Raw genomic sequence first — 24,468 nt, forward strand, 5'->3', positions numbered from 1 at the left:
TTTCTGAGCAGTCCCCTGCTACTGACTTTGATCTTTTCTGCTGGTTTGTATTTGCTTGGCAGAGACCATACATGCAGGCAGACAGCTTAATGGTGTCAGTTCTGCTCTGCTCTGACATACAGTGAAGCTTTTAGTTCAAGAGCAGCTCTGAGCTCATGTATCTTCTGAATGCCTCTCATCAGTGCCGAGTTTAATATCAGGAAAACTAAGTACATAGCTCTGGTCAGCCCAAAGCAAGCAGGTTTGCAGGCATTAGTGCTTGTTTGGATGAGAATGGCTGGTGCAATTCAGGCTCACAGGAATGCACGGTCAAGCTGGCTGTGTAGAACCGGCCCACTACCAAAGAGCATGTTTTAAAACCTGGCTTCCTAGGAAAGTGAATTGCGTACATTTACACTCTCTGTCCATCTTTCAGCTGTAGCAGCAAATTGTGAACTTGCCATTTAACTTCACATGAATTTGGCAGAAACAGAGGTCTTATAAAAGGTTTCTGCAAGCTTTGTGATAGCAAACCCAACAGAATTCACATAGAGGTAAAGAGACCAAACAGTACCTTCAGTATAGCCAAGGCAGGTAACTTGTGACTGTTAGACACTCAAGACGTTTTTGAATGTGTACAACATAGAATCCACAGCATGCACACTGCACAACATTAAAAATATATGCACAGTAGTAACTGCATTTTCAAATACCTTGTGAGCTTCCTTCAGATAAGCAGATTGATACTTCATCATTCCTATCATTATCATCCCCCACTTCAGTAGCAGTTTCCTCTCCTGGATTAAGTGCTGATTTAGAAACAAATTCAGACTGATCAGAGAAATCAGCAGGACCTCCTCTAGGGGGTGGGACCTCAATCCCCATTAAACGATATTTCCGTCTTCGATTCCCAATCCAAGTCTTGTAAGAGAAATAAACATGAATGATATCAGAAACTATAACAAAAACAACAGGCCCATATCCAAGTGACATCAGCACATCTAAACTACAAAACTGTAGCCAGCAATTCAAGGGAGGTGACTGTTTGCCTGTATCTGACCCTCATGGAATACTGTGTCCAGGTTCAGACCTCCAATACAAGGGAGAAGGGGAGGTGCACAGCAAAAGGAAAAGAAACAACACAGCAAGGGAAGCTCTGACTGGAATTAAGGAAAAATAAAACATAAGGCTTTACAGTGAGACATTCGAATAGTTCGTCCATAGCAATCCTGGCACCTCCAGCCTTGGAGGTACTTAACATTTTACTGCTGAGAACTGAACTGCTGACTGAACTCTGATGTCAATCCTGCTCTAAATAGAGTAGCATTAGTGACCCTGTAAGGATTCTCCCCACCTAAATTACTGAATAATTTTAACCTAAGGTTCTCTCACTCTGCAGCTTCCGTAAGGGGACCAAAGCATCCAATCACCCAAACGGTCCACCCATTCTAGATTTCCTACAGCACAGAAGAAATCATCCAAGGTGATAGCTCTACATCACTCCACTTTGCTGACAGAACGTAACTTAGCAGAATTAAGTTCACAGCAATATTGTTCTTCAATCCTCTTTGGCTGTAAAACAAGTCTTTAAGAAACACTGCTTGCAGTAAGGTATCTAAAAGCATACTTATAAATAGTAGTGAGAGATGAAACGGGTCCAGGACCAAGGAACCTGGAAACTCATTCATGATGGGATGGGTTTGGAGGCTTTAAGTAAAACTGAGTTTCAAAAAAAAAGAAAAACTGAAACAAAAAACAAAACATCAAACCAAAAGTCACGTTCAAAATTCTCCACGTGGATCTGTTTAACTGTTAATGTGACTTCCCTGATAAAGGCAAGTCTAAAGTAGAGTCTTTAATAATTTTTGAGTTTCACATGATGTAGCAAAAACTGTCTGCAACTCGTCACCTCCTAACCCCTTCCCTTCCCTTGCATTACTCAGGCTTTTGACTTCTCATCTAATTTCAATTCTGCTTAACAGCACGTGCACCCTAGGTACTTTGTTCCAAGTCACATCCAAAAATCCCTCCCAAAGCCAGGAATCAATTATTTGAAAGCTACTAAATTCCAGTCATCCTGACCTGGCTTTCCTCCCCCGTCTACATCATCTAAACTGCAAGAACAGTGCTGATGGCACTAGTGGGACCATCCTGATCGCTCCAGGACCTGTTCAAGCACTGGACTGGCATGCAGAACGGTGGAGTTTGGCCATGTCAGCTGTCACCACACAGAGTGTGTCTGATTACTGTGATGATGATAGATGCACGATGGACAACCACAGCATAGTTGTTCCTAGGTTCTGAATCATGCTTAGTGCTGGAATTCCTGTATTGTTGAAGATCAAATGTACCTCTAGAGAGCATGGACAGTTCCTGGTTTTGAAAACATACAATCAGGGCATGGCAAAGTGCACATCCTTTCCATAAACTCTATGTTCCAACAGAGTTTACCAAACACATTAAAATAGTATAGGGTTTTTTTTTCCTTTAAAGATACACTAAACATTACTCTGGCCTTATTTCAGGAATACCTGCATTGCTCCTCTTCCCCATCACACTTTCTTTAACTAGAGTTCTGATACACACCATAAAAAAGTTTAGTAAAATCCTTTTTGCTTATAATATCTTGATTATCAAACAGAAAAATTAAAAAATACCAAATACTAAAGACAGTTTCATGCTGTGCCAGCCTGGAAAATAAAACTGTTCTTTTTAAGCTGAATCTCTCTCACTAGGTAAAATATGGCATGTGTAACACTATTTCTGACAAATCATTTTTGTTGGGTGATCCTGGCTTTCCCAGGTTCCTAATTTTCCTCTTTGAAGAATGCAAAAGAGGAACACAGAGAGCTACCTGGATATTTTTGCACATTCTATGCAGTTTGGGGAAAAAAAGAATTAAAACCCACACACAAGTGGCCCCTTCCACGCCTATGTGCGTTGCCATTCTTTAAATTCCCTCATGATCTTCTGATTCTGAGAATAATAATGAGATAATAAATAGTGCAAACAACTGTAAAGCTTAAAAGTGAATCTGCTTCTTTTTTACTAAAAGATTCAGCAAAAAATTGAGGCACTTGGGAAAGGCAGATCTTGGCTTGATGCATACCTTTCAAAGCAGAAGAACTCTCATTCAACATACTGAATATGTCATAGAAGACAAACATTTTTATAGTATCTCAAATTAAAATGGGAAAGAAAAGCAGTAAGGTTCCATATGCTGTATGCTGCATTTAACAGTGAATACTGTGGAGCAGTACAATGATGAGTGTAAAAGCAGCCTAGTATTTCTATGTAGGAAACCAGCTTAATAATTCTAACTATACCCCTAAAATACTACCTCCTTAAAAAGGTCACACATCATCTGTAAATTACATGTGATCAGACTCATTAAGCCTACTTAGAGTAGCCAGCAATGAAATCAGCAGCAACTTCTGCAGCTCCGACTGAACAGATGACCAGCAAGAGTGCAGGAAGAAAGGCTGGAGTCCAGCAGAAGAAGCCAGCATACGGCTGCCCCCAGGCAGCTCATAAGTAGAGTGGACTGGCAGGGAGCCACTTCAAAGGCATGATTACAGCTCTCCAGATATTGAGGTTAGGGTGTCAATGTGCTAGAAAGATACTAGGTTGGAACCTTCATAAATTCCACTTAACTGAAAAAATAAAGATGGAAGATTCTGAGCTGTTCTTCCAATGTCTCTCTCAACATAAGGTGGATCCAGACTAGGCCTAGAGCCCCAACAGGAAGAGCCATTAGGCAACCGTGAAGAATGAGCAGCTTTCCTGCTGAAACTACTTGCTTTTGCTGCTAAACTCTGACTGAAGCACTACCTTCCATAATCAGCTTTTATCTGATGAGCAGCTGGTGAAGAGGAGGTGTCTTTAGCCTGTGGTGGGCGCTTAGGCATAGCTTTTGACCTCTTATGTATGAAAGCTTGATGTTCTATATATTTCTGAGGAGTTTGATAGCTGTCATCTCTCCTTCTCAAATATCTAATGTCTTGCTGCCAAGAAGGCTATTCTGCTTTCAGATGCTATTTTGGTATGAATGAATAAAATTAGTCAAGAAAAATATAAACAAAAATGAGTAGCTACAAAAAAAAAAGCAAAAGAGAGCACAACCCAAACAAATGTAATCAGCAGTAATTATAACATAACCAAAAGAAATACATCAAGTTTTATAAGCTATTGGCCAGAGTTCATGTAATTAAATATGACATAACTTTTTATGTCCCTCCTTTGGTGTCTTGGGAACATATGAAAGACATTTGTATAACCAGTAGACATTCTGAAAGTTCATTCTCCTACTAGAAGTATAAAACCTATAGAATAAAATGCCCTGTTGAACCTTGAAAGATCAAATCCAGTGCTACTATACATAGTGGCAAACATTATCTTTCCTTGTACTGGAAAACAGATTAAATACTTTTTTGTACTGGAGATCTTTCAAACCAGTATGGGTCATAAGGATCATCATTTGCACCTCTGGAATGGTAAGAGTTACCTGGAAAAATCATGAATTTTCATTCTAAAAAATGTTAAAAGGGACAAATGGGGACATGTATATAACTGAATGAAAACAAGTGATATAAATCTATTTATATAAGATTATGTTATTTATATATTATAGATTTTGTTGTACACATTATTTATTATATATATTAAATTTGTTTTATATAGGTACTTCACACTGCTTTACATATGCCACATTTATTGGTTTTATACCAGAAAAGGAGAAACAGTTGCTAGTTGCACACTCCCTAGAATTCAAGGTACAGTGAAATACAAAGGCAACAAAGTACAAGTACTGAAAATAGAGAGCTTCTTCCAGAAGCATCCCTCAGTCCAACTCTTCTTGGCTGAGCATGTCATAGGGTAGAGATGCCGTGATTCACTCACGACTTAGAACTCACACACTGCTGTGCCCGGACTCCTTAGTTAAAAAAGGACTGTGCTGCACCCTAACCTCCAGGCATCAGTGTTTCCTACTGAAGACAATGCAGGTTGGCAGGTTAAGGAGAGAGGAATAATACAATGTGCCTACACAGATATCGAAACAAAATTAGGGCAGATCCTCTAGAGCATATGATGAAAATACCTGTCCTACACCTGGGAATGTGCACAATGTGCCTTAGAGAAAGGTCAAGAGGAAGCACTGAGGATCACACATGTCCTATAGCATTAATTCAGCCCTCACAAACAAAAAAGTTAGTGCAGCATGATGCAACCTCCACCTGATTCTTGCTACAATTCTCAAGTCTGCCATATAGAGGAGCCAGAGGCAGGATAGATACTAGTACCACCACCAGTTACTATGAAGAAATCTTTTTGTTCATTCGTGTGTGTTCTAATACAGTTTTAAGCCAGAAAGTCTTAAGGAGTCGATGAGAGCCTCTGACCTGAAGACAAAAGCATTTCAAGCAGATGCATTGAAAAGTGTGCAGAGAACTTTGTAGTGTCATCCTGTGTGTGCCAATAAGGATGTTATTAAGGGAACAAAGTAAGGGAGGTGAAACATGGGTACCAGTCTTACTGTTCTGCAAATAAGGTATTTCTTATCCAGGAGTCCGTTTTGAGATGCTGTCAGTGGAAACAGCTTCACCTTTCAGAAAGTAAACTGAAAAGCCTGGAAAATATGAAGCAGCTTTGTTCTCTACAGAGAAAAGAGTAATTCTTTCCAGCCTCCAAAAGTACCATTTAACTTTTTATAGCTCACATGTGCTCAGGAAAACAAGCAAGCAAATAACCAGGTTAGTGTTCAGTACTGAAAGCAGCTTTGGTACCACTTTGATATATCAACGCTAAGACAGATCTCCACAAAAGCAGAGTTTCAAATAAGGGCTCCTGGTTCCATGTCTGTAGCAATGTCAGAATTCTAGGAAGGGTGGCAAAAGAGGATGAAGACTCAAAGGACAGTCACAACTGTCATGCCTGTTAGGAGGGAAAGACTGACTCTAATCGTGGTTTTGTACTGACTGCAAAGAGAGTCTGACTGTTTTCTGACGAATGGAAACACTCTGAGCAAATGAGTTGCACACAGATGCATGTCTGGTGAGTGGCATTACAGTGGCAACAACCGATGCTGTACCAAACTTCCCAACCTCTGGAAGAGATGATGTGGAGTGGTTCTCAGGAATCAGGTTACCTACACTTAGCCTGTACTTTCTAAAGCTTCCTCAACAATACCTTTACAGACTATCAAACTGAAGTGACCCAGAATTCCTGGCAGCACCCTTTGCTCTCTATCACATCAACCTGGCATCAAGGCAGTCTTCTAAAATATTTTTACCTATTTTTGAGCATTTTCTTTCACATATTTACTATGATTTTCCCCCTATAAGTATTAATGACAAATATTTTTCCCTCTGTCTTTAGAAAGGCTTTTTTTTTGTATCTTAACAATATAAATGGCACCTTTTAGTCTTCTAGGCTATCCCTAAAAAGTGTAACACTTTTACTTAAAATCTTACTCAAGTCTGAAGAGAATGCCAAAAGCTTGTAGTGCTACTTCTGCTGCTGATCAATAGGACTCTTACCTGAGGGCTTTCTTCTATATATAGACTGCAGAAAGAGCAAGAGAGCACTTCCCAACATGGTCATACATTATGTAATACGTGAAATCTATTTCAAGCTTCCTCATGAAATTTTTAAAGGCTTTCATCTGTCCTATTTTTGCTTCTGGAAGGATAAGGGAAGACTCTGCATTTCTTACCCGCACTATTTCACAGTCAACATTTAATTCTGCGGCCACAGCTTCAATTTTCTCTCTGCAGACTGAGCCCAGGCTGGTCATGCCATTGTCCCAGTATTTCTTTAGGGTAGCTAAGTCTCGGTCACTAAATTGTGTGCGGTCCTGTAACTGTAAGATAGAAGAAAATACTGTTAGATTAAAATCTGCTCATGCTCTTCACTTAACTTCCAGAGGTCCTGCATGCAGTAAGACACGTGCTCCACTGCCTCCATGGCTTTTTTCCTCTTTTAACCCTCCCTTAAGGATTTGGGAGTTTTATCCAGGGCGGTACAGAGTTCCCTGGGATTTGCTTTAAAGGCAGTGGTGGTGCTAATGCAAGTTTAAAGCACTTCAGCTTTGTTTCAACTCCACCTGATTCTTTTAAATTCGTTTTATCTCATTCTATAAGGTCTTCCTGAAAATAACTTTTCTCCCCTTGTGCTGTTTACTCTCTCCACCCGATTTATGCAAATTATTCCTTAAGGCTTTTCAAGTTTCTCACCCTCCCCCACCTCAAGTTCTTTTATCTTACTGCAAACTACAGTACATGCATAATTCAAGATTCCCAGATCCTAAAGGGAATACTTTAATGTTTATTTGGTAAGCTTCAGAGTTTAAATTGGTTTCACTGTTTATTTGCGAGATCCCCGACTCTTCATGTCTATTGATCAAAACTGTGATAGTGGATTACTGATGGAAGGAGTAATACTGGAAAACAAATCCTAATACCTCACCACTCCCTGACTCCACGGACAGTATGTACCAGTAGAACTTACAAGCTTTATCAAAAGCTTTAGCTCACTTTTAACTAAAATCTAGTTTCTTTACACCAACCTATGTTTGTCATCTCTCCTGCTATTGTGAGTACATAAATGCAATGAAGTCTGCACTAGTGAGTTGTACCCACATGTGCCAAACGTGTCATTACTCCAACAGCTGAACTTTGTAAGGAATCTAGTTGGCACATTTCAAGGCTGCTCGAGTTAGAGCAGCGAAGTGCACCTCAAGTGCACTGGTGAGCAAAGCTGAATCCCTGATGCCCAGTCAGCCTTAGCAGATGCTGGTTTTCCCTGCATGCCTGACCTGAGCTCCTCCTACCTACAAGCCATTTTCAAAGAACAAAAGCATAGTTATCTCCTCAACTGCTGCAGCAAGATCTCTTTTTATAGGTGCTGGCAAAACAGATTGTAACTTCTGAAAGTGACAGGGAGAGCTCTCCCCATCAGGGAGCAGAAGCCAAGTGCTAAGAACAGGGAAGACAAAAGGAATGTGATAGCAACACTCAAACTACAGGGAGAAACAATCACTCTGGCCTGCCCTGCTTTCCTGAACACTCAGGGCAACTTCATCTTCTGAAGTATACTGAGCATTTTCTAAACATAAATGAGTAATATTTGCTGTCAGTTCTGTAGAGCTCCCACTGACAACACTGCTGCAGCAACCCACCGCTCCCTCAGCTTACTGTGATCTCCACTTATCAGGAAAATAAAATAGGAAATTCCTTTGTATTTAATGGGCATGCCTTAAAGGAACCTCCTGGGACATGCCAGAGAAATTCCCCTCCCCAACAGAGGAGTGAAATGAAAGAAGCAAAAAGGAATCTCTGTGGTATTACTGCAGATAAAAGGGCGCAACCCCAGTTAGTGTAGTTGTGTCTCACCTTGTTTGTAATGGGCAAATTAGAACAAAACCCAAGAAAGTACAGCTGATGCTGGGGTAAGTACAGATTTCTGCCTGCTGCGTGACTTTCCAGTTATCTACAAAAATGCTGCTTCGACTGAAAGAATACAGAGCAAGAGCACTCACTAACAGAAAAGCTTTGTATTTGTGACCTGCAAAACCATCCCTGTTAGACAAAAGACATACAACTGCTGACTGTAGTCAGTTACCAAAGGGATGGTACTGCAGGAAGGGCACAGAGGCTGCTCATTTACTTCTAAATACAAGCACTTTAAGTGGAGGAAGCAGTGTCTAGCAAAACTACCTGGTGTTCAAAAATGTTACTTAAAAAAGCAGTGTCACATCTTTTCCATTTTAGGAGAATGGATGTTAATTCTGATGATCTACTACAAATATTTTAATACAAATCTTATTAGATAAATCACTATTCAATGCTTTTCACAAGTGCTATGTAATTTTGCTACAAAACTTGGGTTGTACAGTCAGTCTCAATAGTTTAGATCAAAGTAAATGTTTTAGTGTTTTAAAGTTACAGGAACTATCCTGTTGCTACATTCCCAATGAAGTCTTTTGCAGCCATTTAATGTGGAAAGAAAACAAAACTCAAAGTTTTTGTTTTACCTCCTTGCCAAAAATATTTTGCAGGTTTCTGATGACATATGTATTTTGGGTTGTTTTTTTTGTTGTTGCTGCTGTAGTTACTGCTGCGCTTTATCCTTTCACCTGTTCCTGACAAGCTCATGCAGCAGCACATGAATCATACTGATACTGACTGCAGGTCAGAGAAGGAAATGGAGAACAAGCCTTTTCAGTCAACTCATACAAAAGAAACAACAATCCTATAACACACAGACCACATGGAAGAGTCCAGAAAGCAGGAACAGAACTGAGGGGAAAAACAAGTGCATGTAAATAGCAGGTGATACAAAAAGTTAGGTTTCCCTCAGGGTTGAGGAGAGAAGAATGGTCAAGATGCTTGGCCCAACTCACCCTAATAAACTCTGCGTGTTCTCCAGTTAGCACTCCTCAATCCCACTTCAATTTTTCTACTTTGGAGTCTGTATCTCACCTTTGCCTTTTTTTTCCCCACCAAGATCACACTACTGAATATAGCCAAGCAGGTAGGAACTGAGCCTCTGAGAAGCTGAAAGCACTGTCTTCAGCAAGGGATATTTTGGCAGCTCTAACACAGCTGGTTGGTCTTTGGAAGACAGAATCTGCCGGGTTCTGGACATGAGATTTTACCAGTGCCTCAAAAGAAAGATCTTGACATTTAAGGGCTCCAATTCACAAAAGTTGCTGAAAGGGAAGCAGGTCACTGCATATCAAAAGTGAAACACAGGAGCTGTATGTTTGCCTGCTCGTACAGTCAGTGTGAGCTGCTTTATGGTACCTCAGAGGGCACACAGGAGGATGGTTGGTTTACTCTGCTCACTTGCTGCACCAATATAATGGGATCAGTCTTAACCCTTATGCTCACTGGATGTAAATAACACTTCAGCTGGTCCAAAATTTAGATCCAGACTTTGTGTAACTTACCTCTGTGTAACTTACTGTGCCATATACCTTTACATGATTTTCTTAGGGAAATCACAACCAACCTTCCATCCCCTTGACAAAAATTACACCTAAGTTTGAGTCCTGCATTATAAGCTGATCAAAAATTACATAATGCTTTTATAAAAGTCAATTACTTTTGTGAGAAAATAAAGGGTGGGATTTCTACATTGGATAGATAATTACACTTCCATCAATTTAATTGATGCCATTCTCATGCTTAGTATCATGAGAGGAACTGAACAAACAAGAGTGAAAAAAAGCAGTCCTATAAATGTCGTAACAGTCATGGTTATGCATCAGTTAGCACAGGAAAAAACCTATCAGAAGATAATATTGAGAAGCTTCATATTTAGGACAATATTTTTCAATAGCTGAAGACAAGCCAGCAATTCAGTTCTTATTTTTACTTTATTATAACAGCTATTATGAATGCAATTCTCATTTCCTCTCTTCAGATCCCCTGCTTGCTGATTCAAGGCTTGTCTTTATCCTCAGCAGTGTTGACTGCTGAATTCTTTACATTTAGCAGTTCTGTTGTCCATAGCCTGAAAGGCAGAGGAGCTTCTTCCCGCGGAAAATAGACTATCAGCTCACAATGAAAAGCAATCCTTGTGAGCAAATTGAATCAGCAGTTCTGCCAAGTGGAGGGTTAAACCCTGCTTATCCCCTGACCTCCCAAGTGTAACAGCAACATTCTTGTAAGAGATGACCCAGTTTATTACAGACATTCCTGGCATTTTGCCAGGCCCCTTATAATACCCACTGTGCATGCAATATTTGTGGTACAAATCTGGAGTCTATAATTGGTATGAATAATTGTGCTGCACTGGAGTGTCCTTATCCTGCCATTTATTAGAGCCTGCTTTTTTAGATCAGTTTTCATGCACGAGTTGAAAATGTTTCGGGCCACGTGCACAAAAGCTATACACAATCTTCAGATTATTCATAAAAGACACGCTATAAAAAAGAACTAGAGCTTCAATAGAAATGCACTATTAGTGCACAAACAGATTTCTAGAGAGACACTTTCTGCATCTTTTCCCACTGGCTGAGGAAGCTTGAAGTTTGCTCTGATGGAAGCAGAACTGATAAATATTTCACAGTACCACATCTTGAAAAGAACTGCAACTGCTTCAACACTCAGCCTAAATTACATATATTCTGTTAATGTTTCTAAACCAAACACAGCTAAGAAGAGGCAAAAAAAAAAAGGAAAACAGGGAGATATCACTGCAATAGAACTGTCTAGCCAAATAATTACACTGTAAACTCCAGTCTTCTCACTCCATAATCAACCTCCAATCCACATAAACTGGCAACTCACCCTTCTTGAGATTCTGAACCATAATTATCATGATTCTTATTTAATCTACTGATGTCTTCCTTGCATTTAACTAGAAAGTCTGCTTTTCCAATACCTGACACACTTCTAGCCTGCAGGATCACAGCTCCAATAAGCCTAAGTGATTTGTGGAAATAGGTGCAGGATATAATAAAAAGATCTATTTCACCTGAAACAACAATAAGGCATGCCTACCCTTTGCATCCATTGAAGGACTGTCACTGGGAATAGTGAAGAGGTGCTGTTGGCAGCAAGAAGGTGATGAGATGTTATGCATGTTATTAGCATCTAATGTGAACATTAACAAAATGCAATACCTTGAGGTATGTGGTGAAATATTTCACTGAAGGAGGGAAAGTATTAACCAAATCCATTAATCCAAATGACACAGAAGGCATGCATAAGAACAGCGTTCACAATTCAGTCCTGTGGAGATCTTCAGTTTGTCTTGCCTGTCTCTCTTTCTGAGGACTCTGACTATCTTACTCAAGACATGCTCTCACTAGTTTGACTAAAACACAGTTTTCTTCCCTCTGCCCTTCTAGGAAAGGGGAGTAACGTGAACAGGTGAAGAGAACTTCACAAGTTGGTATAGTTTTAAACCAAGAGGTACAACTAAGTGCACTTTGACTTTAGGTAGCTTTAATCCCTATGGGTGCTCACTTTAAAGGCCACTCTAAGATATTTTCTCCTTTTGTAGGCTTATTGTGGCAGTTACAGTTTCCACGACACTTTCAGACCACAGTCCAATAAGGTACTTTCTCTTGCAGTTATACTGATGTAGCCTCCTCCACACGTTCACCTGTGGCAGGTCTTGCCCTGTCCTGGGGTTAGACCAGCTCCTTTGCCTGATTCAGAGTGCCTGACAAGCAGGACTCTCAGGGAAACGCTTTATTGCCGCTATCTCCAGAATTTTACTCAAATGGGCAGTAGTGAAAGAGCAATTAAAAAAAAAAACAGAATTTAGCACAGGAGCTCTCCACTCATTTCAGCTATTTCCCTCCCCACAAAATAAACACCAGAGGCCAGACACCCCAAGCTGAAGAGGCAGATCCAGCTAACCTACCTATAGTGGGAGTCCCAGCTAAGTGCAGCAGTACGTTCAAGAAAGTCTCAAGCCCATTGCTACAATGCAGTGTTGCTTCAAGTAGGGGGAAAATACAAAGCCTTTCCCTTATCAGTTTCTTCACCGATTTCCTATGCCTGCTTCCAACGGGTGATTGTGCAGAAATAATCCTAAACCCTTAATTTACTATCTTAATGACTTTGTGTGTCAGACTTGATAGTAAGACCACTAGAACTGATCCTAATTAGAAATAAAAAATGAAAAGCTAAACTATCTCCTCTCCCCCCAGGATAAAACTTCATAACTAAGCCAGGCACTCTAGGTAAGCCATTTTACCTAGTCAACACCTATCTGACAAACATTAGCATACCAGGTTATACCTACCATAAACACTAACCATCTGCTAAGGCAACAGAGACCTAACTTAAGCCCAGTTGGTACACTCAAGACCTAACTGCAAGGACAAAAGTGAAGATATTTTCCCCCTTTTAATTATCTTTAACCAGTATCTTCACTGCTATTTTTTAATCCTTGCTATCCTTCCACCATCCTGTAAAAAACAACCAAAATCAATGCATTCATAAAGGCCAGTGCATTGCACATGCTCCACGACAGAATACAGAACTCCATAATTTCAAAAGACATTCTCATGAATAACAGAGGGTGGTATTTCTAGACTAACATTCATTAACAGTCAGGATTACATCATCTTACAGTACAGCTGAGCAGGCAAGAAAGAGTTTCTGCAGAACTGCACAGTTTTTATTTCTCTCTTGGTGCAGTTGAAGGACAGGGCAAGGAAAACAAAACATCAAGGCAAAACATTAAAAATTCAGAGCATCTAAAAGATGATCTTTTCCATTCTAAACAAAATACAGATTGGCCTTTTTACTGTCTGAATGGCAGTAATTGCCATAATCGCAGTTCTACAACTCTACCCATTCTATTTCTGTTCTCCACACTTTCTTCAAAAGGATTTCACATCTGAAACTGAAGTTTCCTAGGGAAGTAGGAGCTTTCTCTCTTTTTGTTGTCTTACACCTGTGTGTATACAGCAGTTTTAGAGTGCCAACTCCCAAACTGGTATCCTTGAGTAGACTAATTATGCATTCAAACTGGAGAAAGCGCATCCACGAATCCGCAAACAGATGTTGTCAAAATGGACTATATTAACCAATGGCGTGTACGCATTTTATTGATTAGGAAGACTCGGGAGTAAAGGTCTAAAGAAAAAGGAATTCCTAATAACCACCCCTAATGAACAGGCACTTCCACAGCCTTGAAGGTTTTAAGCTTATTGCAGAAATTTCTTCTACAGCTTGTGTGAGCCATGTAGCATGATATTTCTAAAGCAGCATGACCAGTAGGTCAAGGGAGGCAAGCCGCCCCATCTGCTCCACGTCGGTGAGACTCCATTTGGAGTACCGTGTTTAGCTCTGGGGCACCCAACACAAGCAGGATGTGGAGCTGCTGGAGCAAGTCCAGAGGAGGCTATGGAGCTGCTGCGAGGGCTGAAGCAGCTCTGCTCTGGAGCCAGGCTGAGAGAGCTGGGCTGGGGCAGCCTGGGGAAGAGAAGGCTCCTGAAGGGGAGACCTTAGGGGAGCTCCAGTGCCTAAAGGGGCTGCAGGAAAGCTGGAGAGGGGCTTGGGACAAGGAATGGAGGGACAGGACAAGGGGAATGGCTTCAACCTGGCAGAGGGGAGACTGTGATGAGCTCTTAGGCAGAAGCTCTTCCCTGTGAGGGTGCTGAGGCACTGGCACAGGGTGCCCAGAGAAGCTGTGGCTGCCCCATCCCTGGCAGTGTTCAAGGCGAGGTTGGACACAGGGGCTTGCAGCAACCTGCTCTAGTGGAAAGTGTCCCTGCCTGTGGCAGGGGTTGGAGCTGGATGAGCTTTAAGGTCCCTTCCAACCCAAACCATTCCATGATTTTATGACCACCATTCCCCAACAACCACTGTTGAGAAACATCGTGCCCTGCTCTCTTCACTGCTCCCAGCCACATGCTCCTGCTGCCGCAGTAAGTACATTCAACCCACTAAAGACAAACTCAGCAGAAGAATATGAATCTAACAGCTCACATGCCTGACCCGGATTACGTTGCAATTAGATACTAGCACCAGTGCTACAGATGGGGGGAATGCAGAACAGAGTTACTTTCCTGACAAAAGCTGTTTCATACCTTGTGTTACAGTTTGGAGTCATTTGTGACTTAAGGACACTGACCCAGCTGATTCTGCCTGATGTGAAATGACATCTATGCAGTTAAAGTTAGACTTGGTAAAGTTCTATGGATAGCAGGGACTAATTCTGTGAATGTGCAGAGTAGCCAAAGAGGGATTTACTCTGTTAAGCATTCAGTTGCCTCGATTAAACAACCATTTAACTTTCCATCTAAAAGAAGAAAAGCATTCTGAGCTCTGAACTCTCAGTCCTTACCAGTTCAGGTGTTGTATTTCAGCTAACAGCACAACTCATACACCTGGGCATCACATTACTGGACACAGGCTTATGACCTTGACCTATTTTTAAAGATACATATCAACCTTGCCTTAACTGAAACACTGTGTGCGCAGATAATGTTTGTTCAGTCAAAGTACAAAAGGAACATAAGGTAAATAGAACTGTCAGCTTCAAAAATGCATTTTAATAAACAAAATTCACGCCACCTGATGCATTAGATACTTAAATGGAAATATACTTACTGCTCTTTTCCTGGAACAACCTGTAATCCAAGGCACAGTAAGGTTTCCTGAAATCTGTAAAGGGAAGGAGGAAACAGAACAGAAACCAGCAGCTTAGTTTGCTATGACAGCTAATACTGAGCAGCTTTCACAATACTGCGCATTCAATTCTGTTAACAACACCTGTAAGACAGGTTAAGATTTAAAAGCAAAACAAAGTCACACTAAAACCAAAACAATTTCTTTCAGAGAAGGTAAAAGAACATGAGGGCAACTTCTGTACTTTTGCTATCTCAAAACTTGTATTTCAGGACACAAGTTTTCACTTGGAATCTGTCACAAACCCCATAAGATTAAGCAGACTGAACTCAGACAAGGGCCAGTGTCTGACAGAACTGCTGACACACAATTTTCAATTACAACAGTTAAACATGCAGAAAAGACAATAGCACCTGTTTCTAGCTGAGCTGTTCAATGTCACATGTTAAGGATTTGCATACTGACATTAAAACTAGGGACATCAGGTTGGAGAAGGAAAGAAAGGCAGTATGAAGGCAAAGGTTTGCTGCCTTGATTCCCCTTGATTCCCATTGCTTCTCCATCGTTCCCAGTGATCAGACTTTATCTAAGTCTGATCTTGGACTGTTTTCCCTGGCCATATGAGATGTGTAACAGCCTGGAGTATTTTAGGCTTCTTTAAGATTCATGTTCTGCTGCAGACAAGCAATGCTTGAAAGACTAAATATAGCTCCTGAGAGATTAATGAATCTCAAGTCATTACACACACTATATGTGTGAGGAATAAGAATCTATGCACTTTTGCTGACTGTATCAAACTGTGTTAATAGTTTTTGTATTTGCAAAGTCTTCTAATAATGAATCTTGCAGAATGAGCATAACCAAATATAGAATACCTGATGCAGCCTGTCTGGTGTACAAGCACCCAAGATAGTTTTATTCTTCAAGCTTTTAGCTGGAAGCACTTGGAGGTTACCTAAGGTCAGACAATTTGTCATTTCAGCACAAAGCAGGCTGAGGGGGGCTAAAAATGAACACCCTCCACTCCTAAGGGCAAGCCTACGTCAGCTTTTATGTCTCAAATATTCATTTCTTAGCTGCACGTATATATTTTAGAAACTCTATATAATTACAATTCTGTATTGCACCACACTCCACACCACAAAACCTGTTGTAAATGCCTCCTCAGTATCACTCACATGGCTTCTCCCCAGAAATTTGAAGTGGGGTTACAGGAAGAACCATGCTTTCCTATGTGAATAAAGCAATCAGTCTGCCAGAGCATTAACAGCTAACTTGGAAGACAAATGCACACAAGTTCTGAGAGGTATGATGGCAAACACAACCAAGTTTATCTCAGTATAACTACTTGAAGACAACATGCATCTTCCCATCTTCAAAAGCCTCTAGGGATATAAACAAATCACTCTGACACATTAAAAATAAAAAAGAAAAATGGATTCCCATTTCCTTAAATAAAGCAAACTTGCAGCTCATTCATATAAAGCAGCATCCTTAAAGTGAATCTTAAATATATATGTATGATATACGTATCTATTCTGACCTACTGGCTATAAGGCTTAGGCTTTTCCCTTGAAAAAGACAGGGCTAAATGAGGTAAGTCTGCTTCAGTGTGTGTTAACAAAGTAATTGAAAATACACATACCTTCCACAGTATTTTTGTCCCTTAGGGTTGGGGGAAGGAAACCAAGAGTAAATCACGATTCAGCCTTGAGGCCCAGCAAGAATAGCCTCTGCAATTCAACTCGCTTAAAGCCAAACTCAGAAAAGTAGGTTGAACAATTTGTTTACTGAAACTGCTCAGGCATTAAAATTGATCACTTAATTAAATTTAGTCTTAAGTTACACTAACATGAATTTGATTAATGGAACCAGTAAGGAAGCTGTAACTAATTACTAATTAGATACTCCACCAATGTACGACAGTAATTACTTCATCAAAACACAAATCACACAGTTCTGACATTAAAGAAGCATCTGCTTGGATGTTTAACTACTCCAATAATCAGGTGGCTCAGGTTTAATCTATTTTTAAATTTAGGAAGATTTCCCTAAATTGTAAGATTTTAATTCCTACGCTGATGGATAAATCAGCTAAACACGGGCAATAAGATGAACAGGAAGTGACTCCACACAGAAGTATCATCCTGCATAAGCCTAAAAGAACTCAGACAGCCCGTCTTACAAAAATCTACCTCTTGAAGCTTAACATATAAATATTATTAAGCTATAAGGGGAGTTGCTACACGAAATAGGAGTCACACTGGACTTAATTTTAAGAGGAGGACATGGAGGAAGGGTTAAACTATTGAAGAACTGACAATCTAAACAAAATATGTTAATGGCCTAGCAGGGTAAATTACTTGTTATACAGGACTTTGAAGGCAGTAGGTGACATTTTCTGGCCAAGGTGATAAATGAGTGTTGGAAGTCTCACTGTCATACACTAACACCTCTTAAGACACAGAACTTACTTTTGCATTGCTCTGGAATGTGCTAAAGACTCTTGGCAAGGAGCACAGTGACCTGGAGAAACCAGGACCACTGTTCCTTCAAGGTACTATGGCATCAGGCAGGACATGATTCCCCTGCAGCTTCCACAGAGCCATGAAACTACATGCCCCCCCTATAAATTCTCTAAAAGTGTCATCCTAGAGGTTCACAGCATGCATGTTTACAGCAGCAAGTGAATTAATAGCAACCTGCGTGATTTTTCCAACGCAAGGTCTAAGGTGCATTCCTAAATCCAAAGAACAGAGTCTCTGAGAGACAGGCATGAAAGTCAAAGAAGGTACCAGTGAATTCCTCACTTATCACACACACCCCCCCCCCCCCCAGGTACATTTTTATAACAGGAGAAAACCAAACCAAACCCAAAATGGAGTTAGAGAGCTCCTCATTTTGATCCATATCACATCACATGGACAGATCAAATGTCACCTACCATAAACTACGTTTCATGAACTCGCTGTTTAAAAACTCTGTCCCTACCCAAGAAAAACAAACAACAACAAAACCCCCAAATTAAAGATATTTCAATCTGCATTAAAACATTCAAAAAAAGAAAAAAAATTGTAAGAAATAAATCTCATGGATGCCTTTTCAAGAGTGAAATGAGAAAACAGCTGCAGGTATCAGTGATGTATTTTACTTCACAAAACTTAAGAAAATTTCCTTAACTCTATTGTATGCAGTTTTGCAGCTTTATCAGCTCTTTACTGAACAGATGTGCACGCTCACAGCTTTTCTTCTATGAAACTGGGACATCAAAAGTAAACAGCATTTAATGCACTTTATAACTCACGTAAGAACAGTAATAGCAAATACTGACAGACTGAGAGAAGGGAGAAACAGAAAGAACAGCTTGTCTAAAGTGCTCAGCCTAGAAAAAGACCATAAATAAGAATTGCCCATGTCCCATCTACTACACAGGCTCTGCTCCAAAGTAAATACGCTCATCGAACCTCAGGTTTTCTGAGAAAAGCAGTGATTCTGGTGAAAAGTGGCACTCACTTGAACTCAAAAGCTTGGTTTCGAACCCTCACACAAGATAGGAACAAGTGAGAAAAAAAAGAGGAAAACACCACCCCTAACAAAAAAACCCGCCCCAAAACCACTTCACAAAGTAATGTCCTCTACACTAGTGAGCGGTGCAGAAGGAAAGATGGCATGTTGTTTACATGGTTCACTTTCGGGTAGATTAAAAAGGAAGTAACAGGCAAATGCACAAAGGCAACACACGCAGAATCACATCCTGTCAGTCTTCAGACTTTCACCTCAGTGTTTCTAGGCTGTGTCATGTCAGAAGGCATAAAAATCCATGGGGAAAAAAAAAAAGAACAAAAAAATCAATCTGGATGTTTCCTGCCCAATTATCATCCCTCTAGTTACTACAAAAATTAAAAATACAAGTGAGCCAGTGTCCTACCTTCTCAACATCTTTTAGCTCTTCACTGACCTGCATCTAATTTTCCCCACTCTGTGCCACCGCAGGGACTCTATTACAGGATAAGGAAATAATGAGATTGAATGCAAAAATGATATTTGAATTAGATGCTGTGGGAGAAGAATAATATTTGCTCACTTAGTGTCTCCCATCATCTCAACTACCTCGCACGAGATCCTAATCCCTAACATAAAACAGGTCCAAGAGATTGGCAACTGCACAGGGGGTACGGGCAGTGCTGATGGAAGAGCTAATCCAAGCTGACATTAATAAGGACAAACAACTGCACAACACACAGATGACAGCATGATCCTACATTCTGCCATGTGCCACGTGCAAAGTATGTCTGCAAAGGAACAACCAAGGGTATCACTATATGTGCTGGCAAGCCAACTCAGGACAATGCACACTTGAGCCTGCATCAGCAGTCATAGGCATGATCCTCTTGTAACCAGTCTATCTATCAAATCTATGAAACCCACACTGCTCCTCAATATACAGCAGCCATGGACTTAGCGATACAGACAAGAGTGCTATGATACTTCAGTGCTACCTGCACTTCTGCTTACGAAGGGATGATCTCTAACTGAAAGATGTAAATGGAGCACAGCCTGCAGAAAAGTGAACCTATCACTTACTAGCTACCAACTTTGGAACAGTACTTATCTACAGATTTGTCTTCAAGGTTTGAAGACCGATAAATAGAGGGATTACCTGGTAATTATTTTGGTTTTGTGACAGCCTCAGTTGACTTGAAGTTGTAAAATGAGGAGAAAAGGTACTTCTTGATGGATTAGCACTGCTATATAACGTACTGGATGTTGTATGTAATGAGGTCCGTGCAGGCAAATGGTAGTCTCTGCTATGATACAGAATATTGTCAGGCATGTCCCTGGCATTCACCATCTGTGAACTACAGCTCACATTTCTTCCTGGCCCAGACAAGGCTGCACTTTGGTTCTCTACTCGAACAGAACTGCTGCTTTCACAGTATCTCGAATAGCTTTGTATTTGTGCTCCCATGGATGCTAGCTCCTCTTCTCTAGCATATTCGTCATCCACGTCTCCAGTTTCCATCGCGATGGACAGACAGGTGCCTTCCACTGAGCAATGCTTCTGTGCTGTGCTTCCTCCCACCATTCTTTGAGGTTGATCTGTAACTGCCAGAGAAAACACTTCCCGAATTTCCAGGTTTTGCGTGCTACAGGAAGGGTCCCTGGTGTTAGCTCTGTGTCCGGGGGGCACATGCGATGTGAGAGCTGCATGGTCTGGCTTTTGTAACCGCTGACATCCCATGGGTTCAGCCTTACAGGGCCTGTGGCATATCATGGGCTTCTGAGGTAACACCAACTCTGCAGTCTGGACTGACGAACCACCATAGCTTTTCTTAGTGTGACTATAGATGGAGTTCGCAGAATTCAGTACACTTGTTTGCCTAGATAAAATAATAGTCTTTTCCCCTACTAATAGGGAAGCATTTTTACAATGTGGTACTTGTCGTCCTATAGGGATGTGCTGCTGCTGAAACTCTGTATCGCCTTTTCCTGGTAGCCGTGGAATAGGGGTTTTATGTATTTCTGCCACTGAAGCATTTGTCTGTTTGGTGGATCCTTGCCTACCAGATGAACTAGCAGGACTATATATACCAGTAACTATTACATCATTATTAGAAGAGGTCCAAGAAGTCTGCTGACTTTGGGATCGACCAATATTTACCACATTTCTAACTGCTGCTTCCGGAGGTACTGAGGGAATAGTAGGGACAGTCCCTGGGGGAGTGCCTCCAGATTCTATAGCACTCTTGCTGCTCATCTTCCTTCGTTTATTGCCAACCCACGTCTGCAAACAATGACAACAAACACAAAACAAAGCATTAAATAAGCAGAAAAATTAGGCAATTCCATTTTTAAGCAGATCTGATGCAATGTTAAATGTTCAAGTTGAGACCTAAGTTTACAAAAATGTAAATAATTTACTGATTATGCAGCATCTGAACAATACAGGGTGGTGAAAAATACATGCCTCTCATGCTCGGGATTCATATATTAACACACAAGAACCCCAGTTTCAATTCAAAAGCCCCAGTTACTCAAAAATCCTGCGACTGGTTTTGCCTCCTGTCCTTTAAGATGTATTTCACTGATCCTGCTGTGACTAATTCCCCCAAATTTAACTTTTAGTATTTAGCACTTTGGGATGCAGAACCATCACTGAGGTATGTAGCTAACCTTTTGTAACCAAACGAGATACAACCTTCAAAACTACCTTAAACAGAAACTGCCAGTTCTTGAATTCAGATGAGAGGAAGAAAAGTTACTTTCTGTTAGACGACTACAAAACAATTTTGTGACTATTTAGACCTACAGATTAATTTCTCCTCTGCCAGCTGCACAAATCGAGATCTGATGTCAAAGCCTGCTTTTGAAAGACACCGACAGACAAGATTTGGACTACCAGGATTAGATTCTGACACAAGCTTGCTATTATGGACATTTCAGAAAGTGACAATGACAGTTACATGGGATCGTGTAAAAGACAGCATTGGAAAAAAAAAATCATTGAGAAGTGCAGGTACTGCGGCAGCTGTGCACAGGTTAAAATGTACTGCTGTGTGTTTTAAACACACAGGAATGCCTGTCCTGCAATAACACATTAAGACAGAGCACAAAGAACTGAAGGGAAAATATTAACTTCCGTATTTCAAGATAAAGAGAGTTAATGTGGTGGAAGCCTCAGCTCTAGCTCTTGAAGCATCAGCACCACTTAACTATCCCTGGCAATTTTCATGATCATAGAGACAAGACCTGCTCAAATTCTTTCCACCTGTCTGTACTGAATGTGAGAGCATCAGGGAGCGGGATACAAGAGCCAAAGAATGAAAAATAAGCTTCTGCATCTGCTTATGCTTGTTATGAAAAGGATCAGATACGCATATAGAGATATGGTGAGACAGTTTCTGCACCACACTGGATATCATCCACCGCACACCTAAAGCCAAACCAAAGCAAGATCTCAACATTCAGCAACCAGTTGGTTTAAACAATAAAATCCCTCACCCTATAACAAGGAAACTGCACTGAGCACCTATCTTGGATTTCAATCTCATCACATGAAAGGAGGAAAGCTTTCTTCACATATCAATACATGCTAAGGAAGTAAAACGGATTTTTCTATGGAAAAATACACATCCCTGCCCTACAGAAGTGTGTTGAAGTCTTCATGCCATTCTACCCATTTCTGTTGTAGAATTTTAGAAAGTGCCTAATTTGAGGAATGATTCATTGCATGCAGGAACATCCCAGTTACTAATGATCAAATTTTTCTTCTCAAAAGCAAGTTTTAAATGCAGAAATTTTAGTCATAGATCTCAAGGCGCTTTTTTTAATTGAATAAAACAAATCTAGAAGGTCAAACTTCGCTGTTGCAATTTCTGCTCAGTCAGTAAATTCTCAAGATAAAAACTATAGAGACACTGCAATGTTTGGACCAGGAAAGAGATTTCATCCCTAACTTTTCCAACTGTATAGAACTAAAAGCTAAAGCTTGTCCTCTCACTTTTCCTGAAAAGAAATGCATTCAAAGAAATGCGACTAACTACTATTCACATGGGATTAAAGTAGAGTTTCATGAGACAGCACAAATCAGGTTTGCCATTTGCTGAAAGAGTCCCATTCTGCTGACCGTGTCCCCAGCTTCTTTTTCCCACCATCTATCCAAAAGCACTCACCAGAACGATCAGGGAACTCCCCCAAAAGGCATAAAACTTAACTGACACAAAAAGACAACAACAAAAGTTTTGGTGAGTTTATCAAATTTAGCTGGGTTCCTGTGAGTAAATGCAAGAGATGATCAGCACAAGATGAGAGAAAGATCTGCACAGCTGAGAAGGGAAAGAGTATGAAGCCTCCCATTTTTAGCACTGTGAGACATAATCACTGAGAAGAATTAGACTGAAAGGGAAGCTCCATGTTGTTACTAACTTGATGGTATGGTATCATTGTGGGATATGACAGGAGACATTAAGTACAAAATATCCCACGAAAAGGGACACAAATCTTTGTTTCAATCCAGCCCTCCAACCAGTAAGCTTTGGGAGCACTTTACCTAACACTGGAAGCACTACTGAAATTCTTAACTATCATTTAGGAGGAGCTCCCAGAAAAGATGACACATCTGAAGTCCACCTGTTAAGAAAATTACCTGGAATTTCAGAGACCCTGATTTTACATTCCCAGTTTGAATCAGGCAGAGCTGGCAATTCAGATTGTCCCACATTCCAGGTACACACACCAGAGGGACTGTCAGTGGTGCCTGGCCATTAGTTTTGACCAGAGTCCATCCTAAATCTGAAAATAAAGTGCCCTCAGGAAATCCTTCCAGAGGTGTAAAAGAACGACGAACCTGTAAACCTTTTGGTATCTGTTGTGGTACTCTGGGCAGAAGCTCGCATCACCTCCCTCATCGCTGCTCCCAGCGCTCCCTAACACTGCAAAAATCAGACTTGGAAGACTTCTGCACTGTATCGAGTCATACTGCTCACATTTCATGTGAAGACAAAAAAGCAACCAGCAGAAGTATGGTAATACTAATGAACAACACCAGGCCACACAAACCGGACACAGCTAGAATAGTTGCCTACTGAATGTGAAGAGAGGCAGGGTTCCCCCCCGCCCAGGAGTAACTTTACCACATTCTCTAATTTTGAAACGGAGAACATATTTTTAGGTATTGCAGTAATAAAATCCACAGAGGTTTACATCAATTCATAAATCATTCTTTTTTCCAACCCAGCTCAAGACTGGAAAGACTGGATGTTGTTCTATTGGACAAAGGCTATAGAAATCCTGATTCAGGGAAAGAATATATTCATAGAGTAATGACATTTGAATTATAGCAGTTACATTTAGGGAATTCATGCTCCCATTATAGTCATATCTGCAAATGCCAGCTGTAACCCAAGTATCATTTTGCTCGACATTGTGCAGAAGAAGTACTAACTTCTGTCCAAGAGTTTTATAGAGAAAAAGGGGGGAACGAGGAGAGGCAGAAAGGGGGGTGTAAAGAAGAGAAAGGTGAGATCACACAAAAATATGACAAATGAAGGACAAATGCCGGGTTTGTTTCCACTGCACTGTAGGAAGAAAGTTTAAGTACTGCAAGCAAGGGCTCCGTAAGGGAATAAAACTAAAGGAAGAAGGTCATGAAACATTATTGCAGTAAGTGAAAAAGAGAGGGACATGGAAGTAAGAAGATGGAAAGCGAATGAGGCCTGCAAGCAGAGGAGAGACTGGCTGCCTCCTCTATCTCCTTAATCAGAATAAAATTAGAAAAACAGGCCCTGACTGCATCATCAGCACCAACAGTAGATTCCTGTTACAACTCTTTGTTTCAGGGAGCCTGAACTTCTGGCTGACTTTCACAACTTCCCACCACCTAGAGCTGAGA

At 40.7% G+C, this 24,468-nt stretch overlaps 1 protein-coding gene across 5 annotated transcripts in view; it reads right to left on the bottom strand.

The window, feature by feature from the left end:
* The window catches only part of HDX (highly divergent homeobox), a 43,008-nt gene that overhangs the window by 9,993 nt on the left and 8,547 nt on the right, over positions 1-24,468 (bottom strand). For 4 of the 5 annotated variants that reach the window (XM_062640176.1, XM_062640173.1, XM_062640174.1 and 1 more), the window contains 4 exons: positions 19,738-20,862; positions 15,060-15,113; positions 6,692-6,838; positions 693-900 (listed from right to left, as the gene is read on the bottom strand). In XM_062640176.1, the coding sequence (XP_062496160.1) occupies positions 693-900; positions 6,692-6,838; positions 15,060-15,113; positions 19,738-20,835 (1,507 nt within the window). In that variant the 5' untranslated portion in view covers positions 20,836-20,862. The remainder of the gene's footprint in view (positions 1-692; positions 901-6,691; positions 6,839-15,059; positions 15,114-19,737; positions 20,863-24,468) is intronic. The other variant, XM_062640175.1, reaches the window with a different exon arrangement.

Source organism: Pezoporus occidentalis, unplaced genomic scaffold (assembly GCF_034315485.1).
Source record: "Pezoporus occidentalis ecotype Australia unplaced genomic scaffold, CSIRO_AGI_Poc_V1 ctg63, whole genome shotgun sequence".
NCBI classification, from domain to species: domain Eukaryota; kingdom Metazoa; phylum Chordata; class Aves; order Psittaciformes; family Psittacidae; genus Pezoporus; species Pezoporus occidentalis.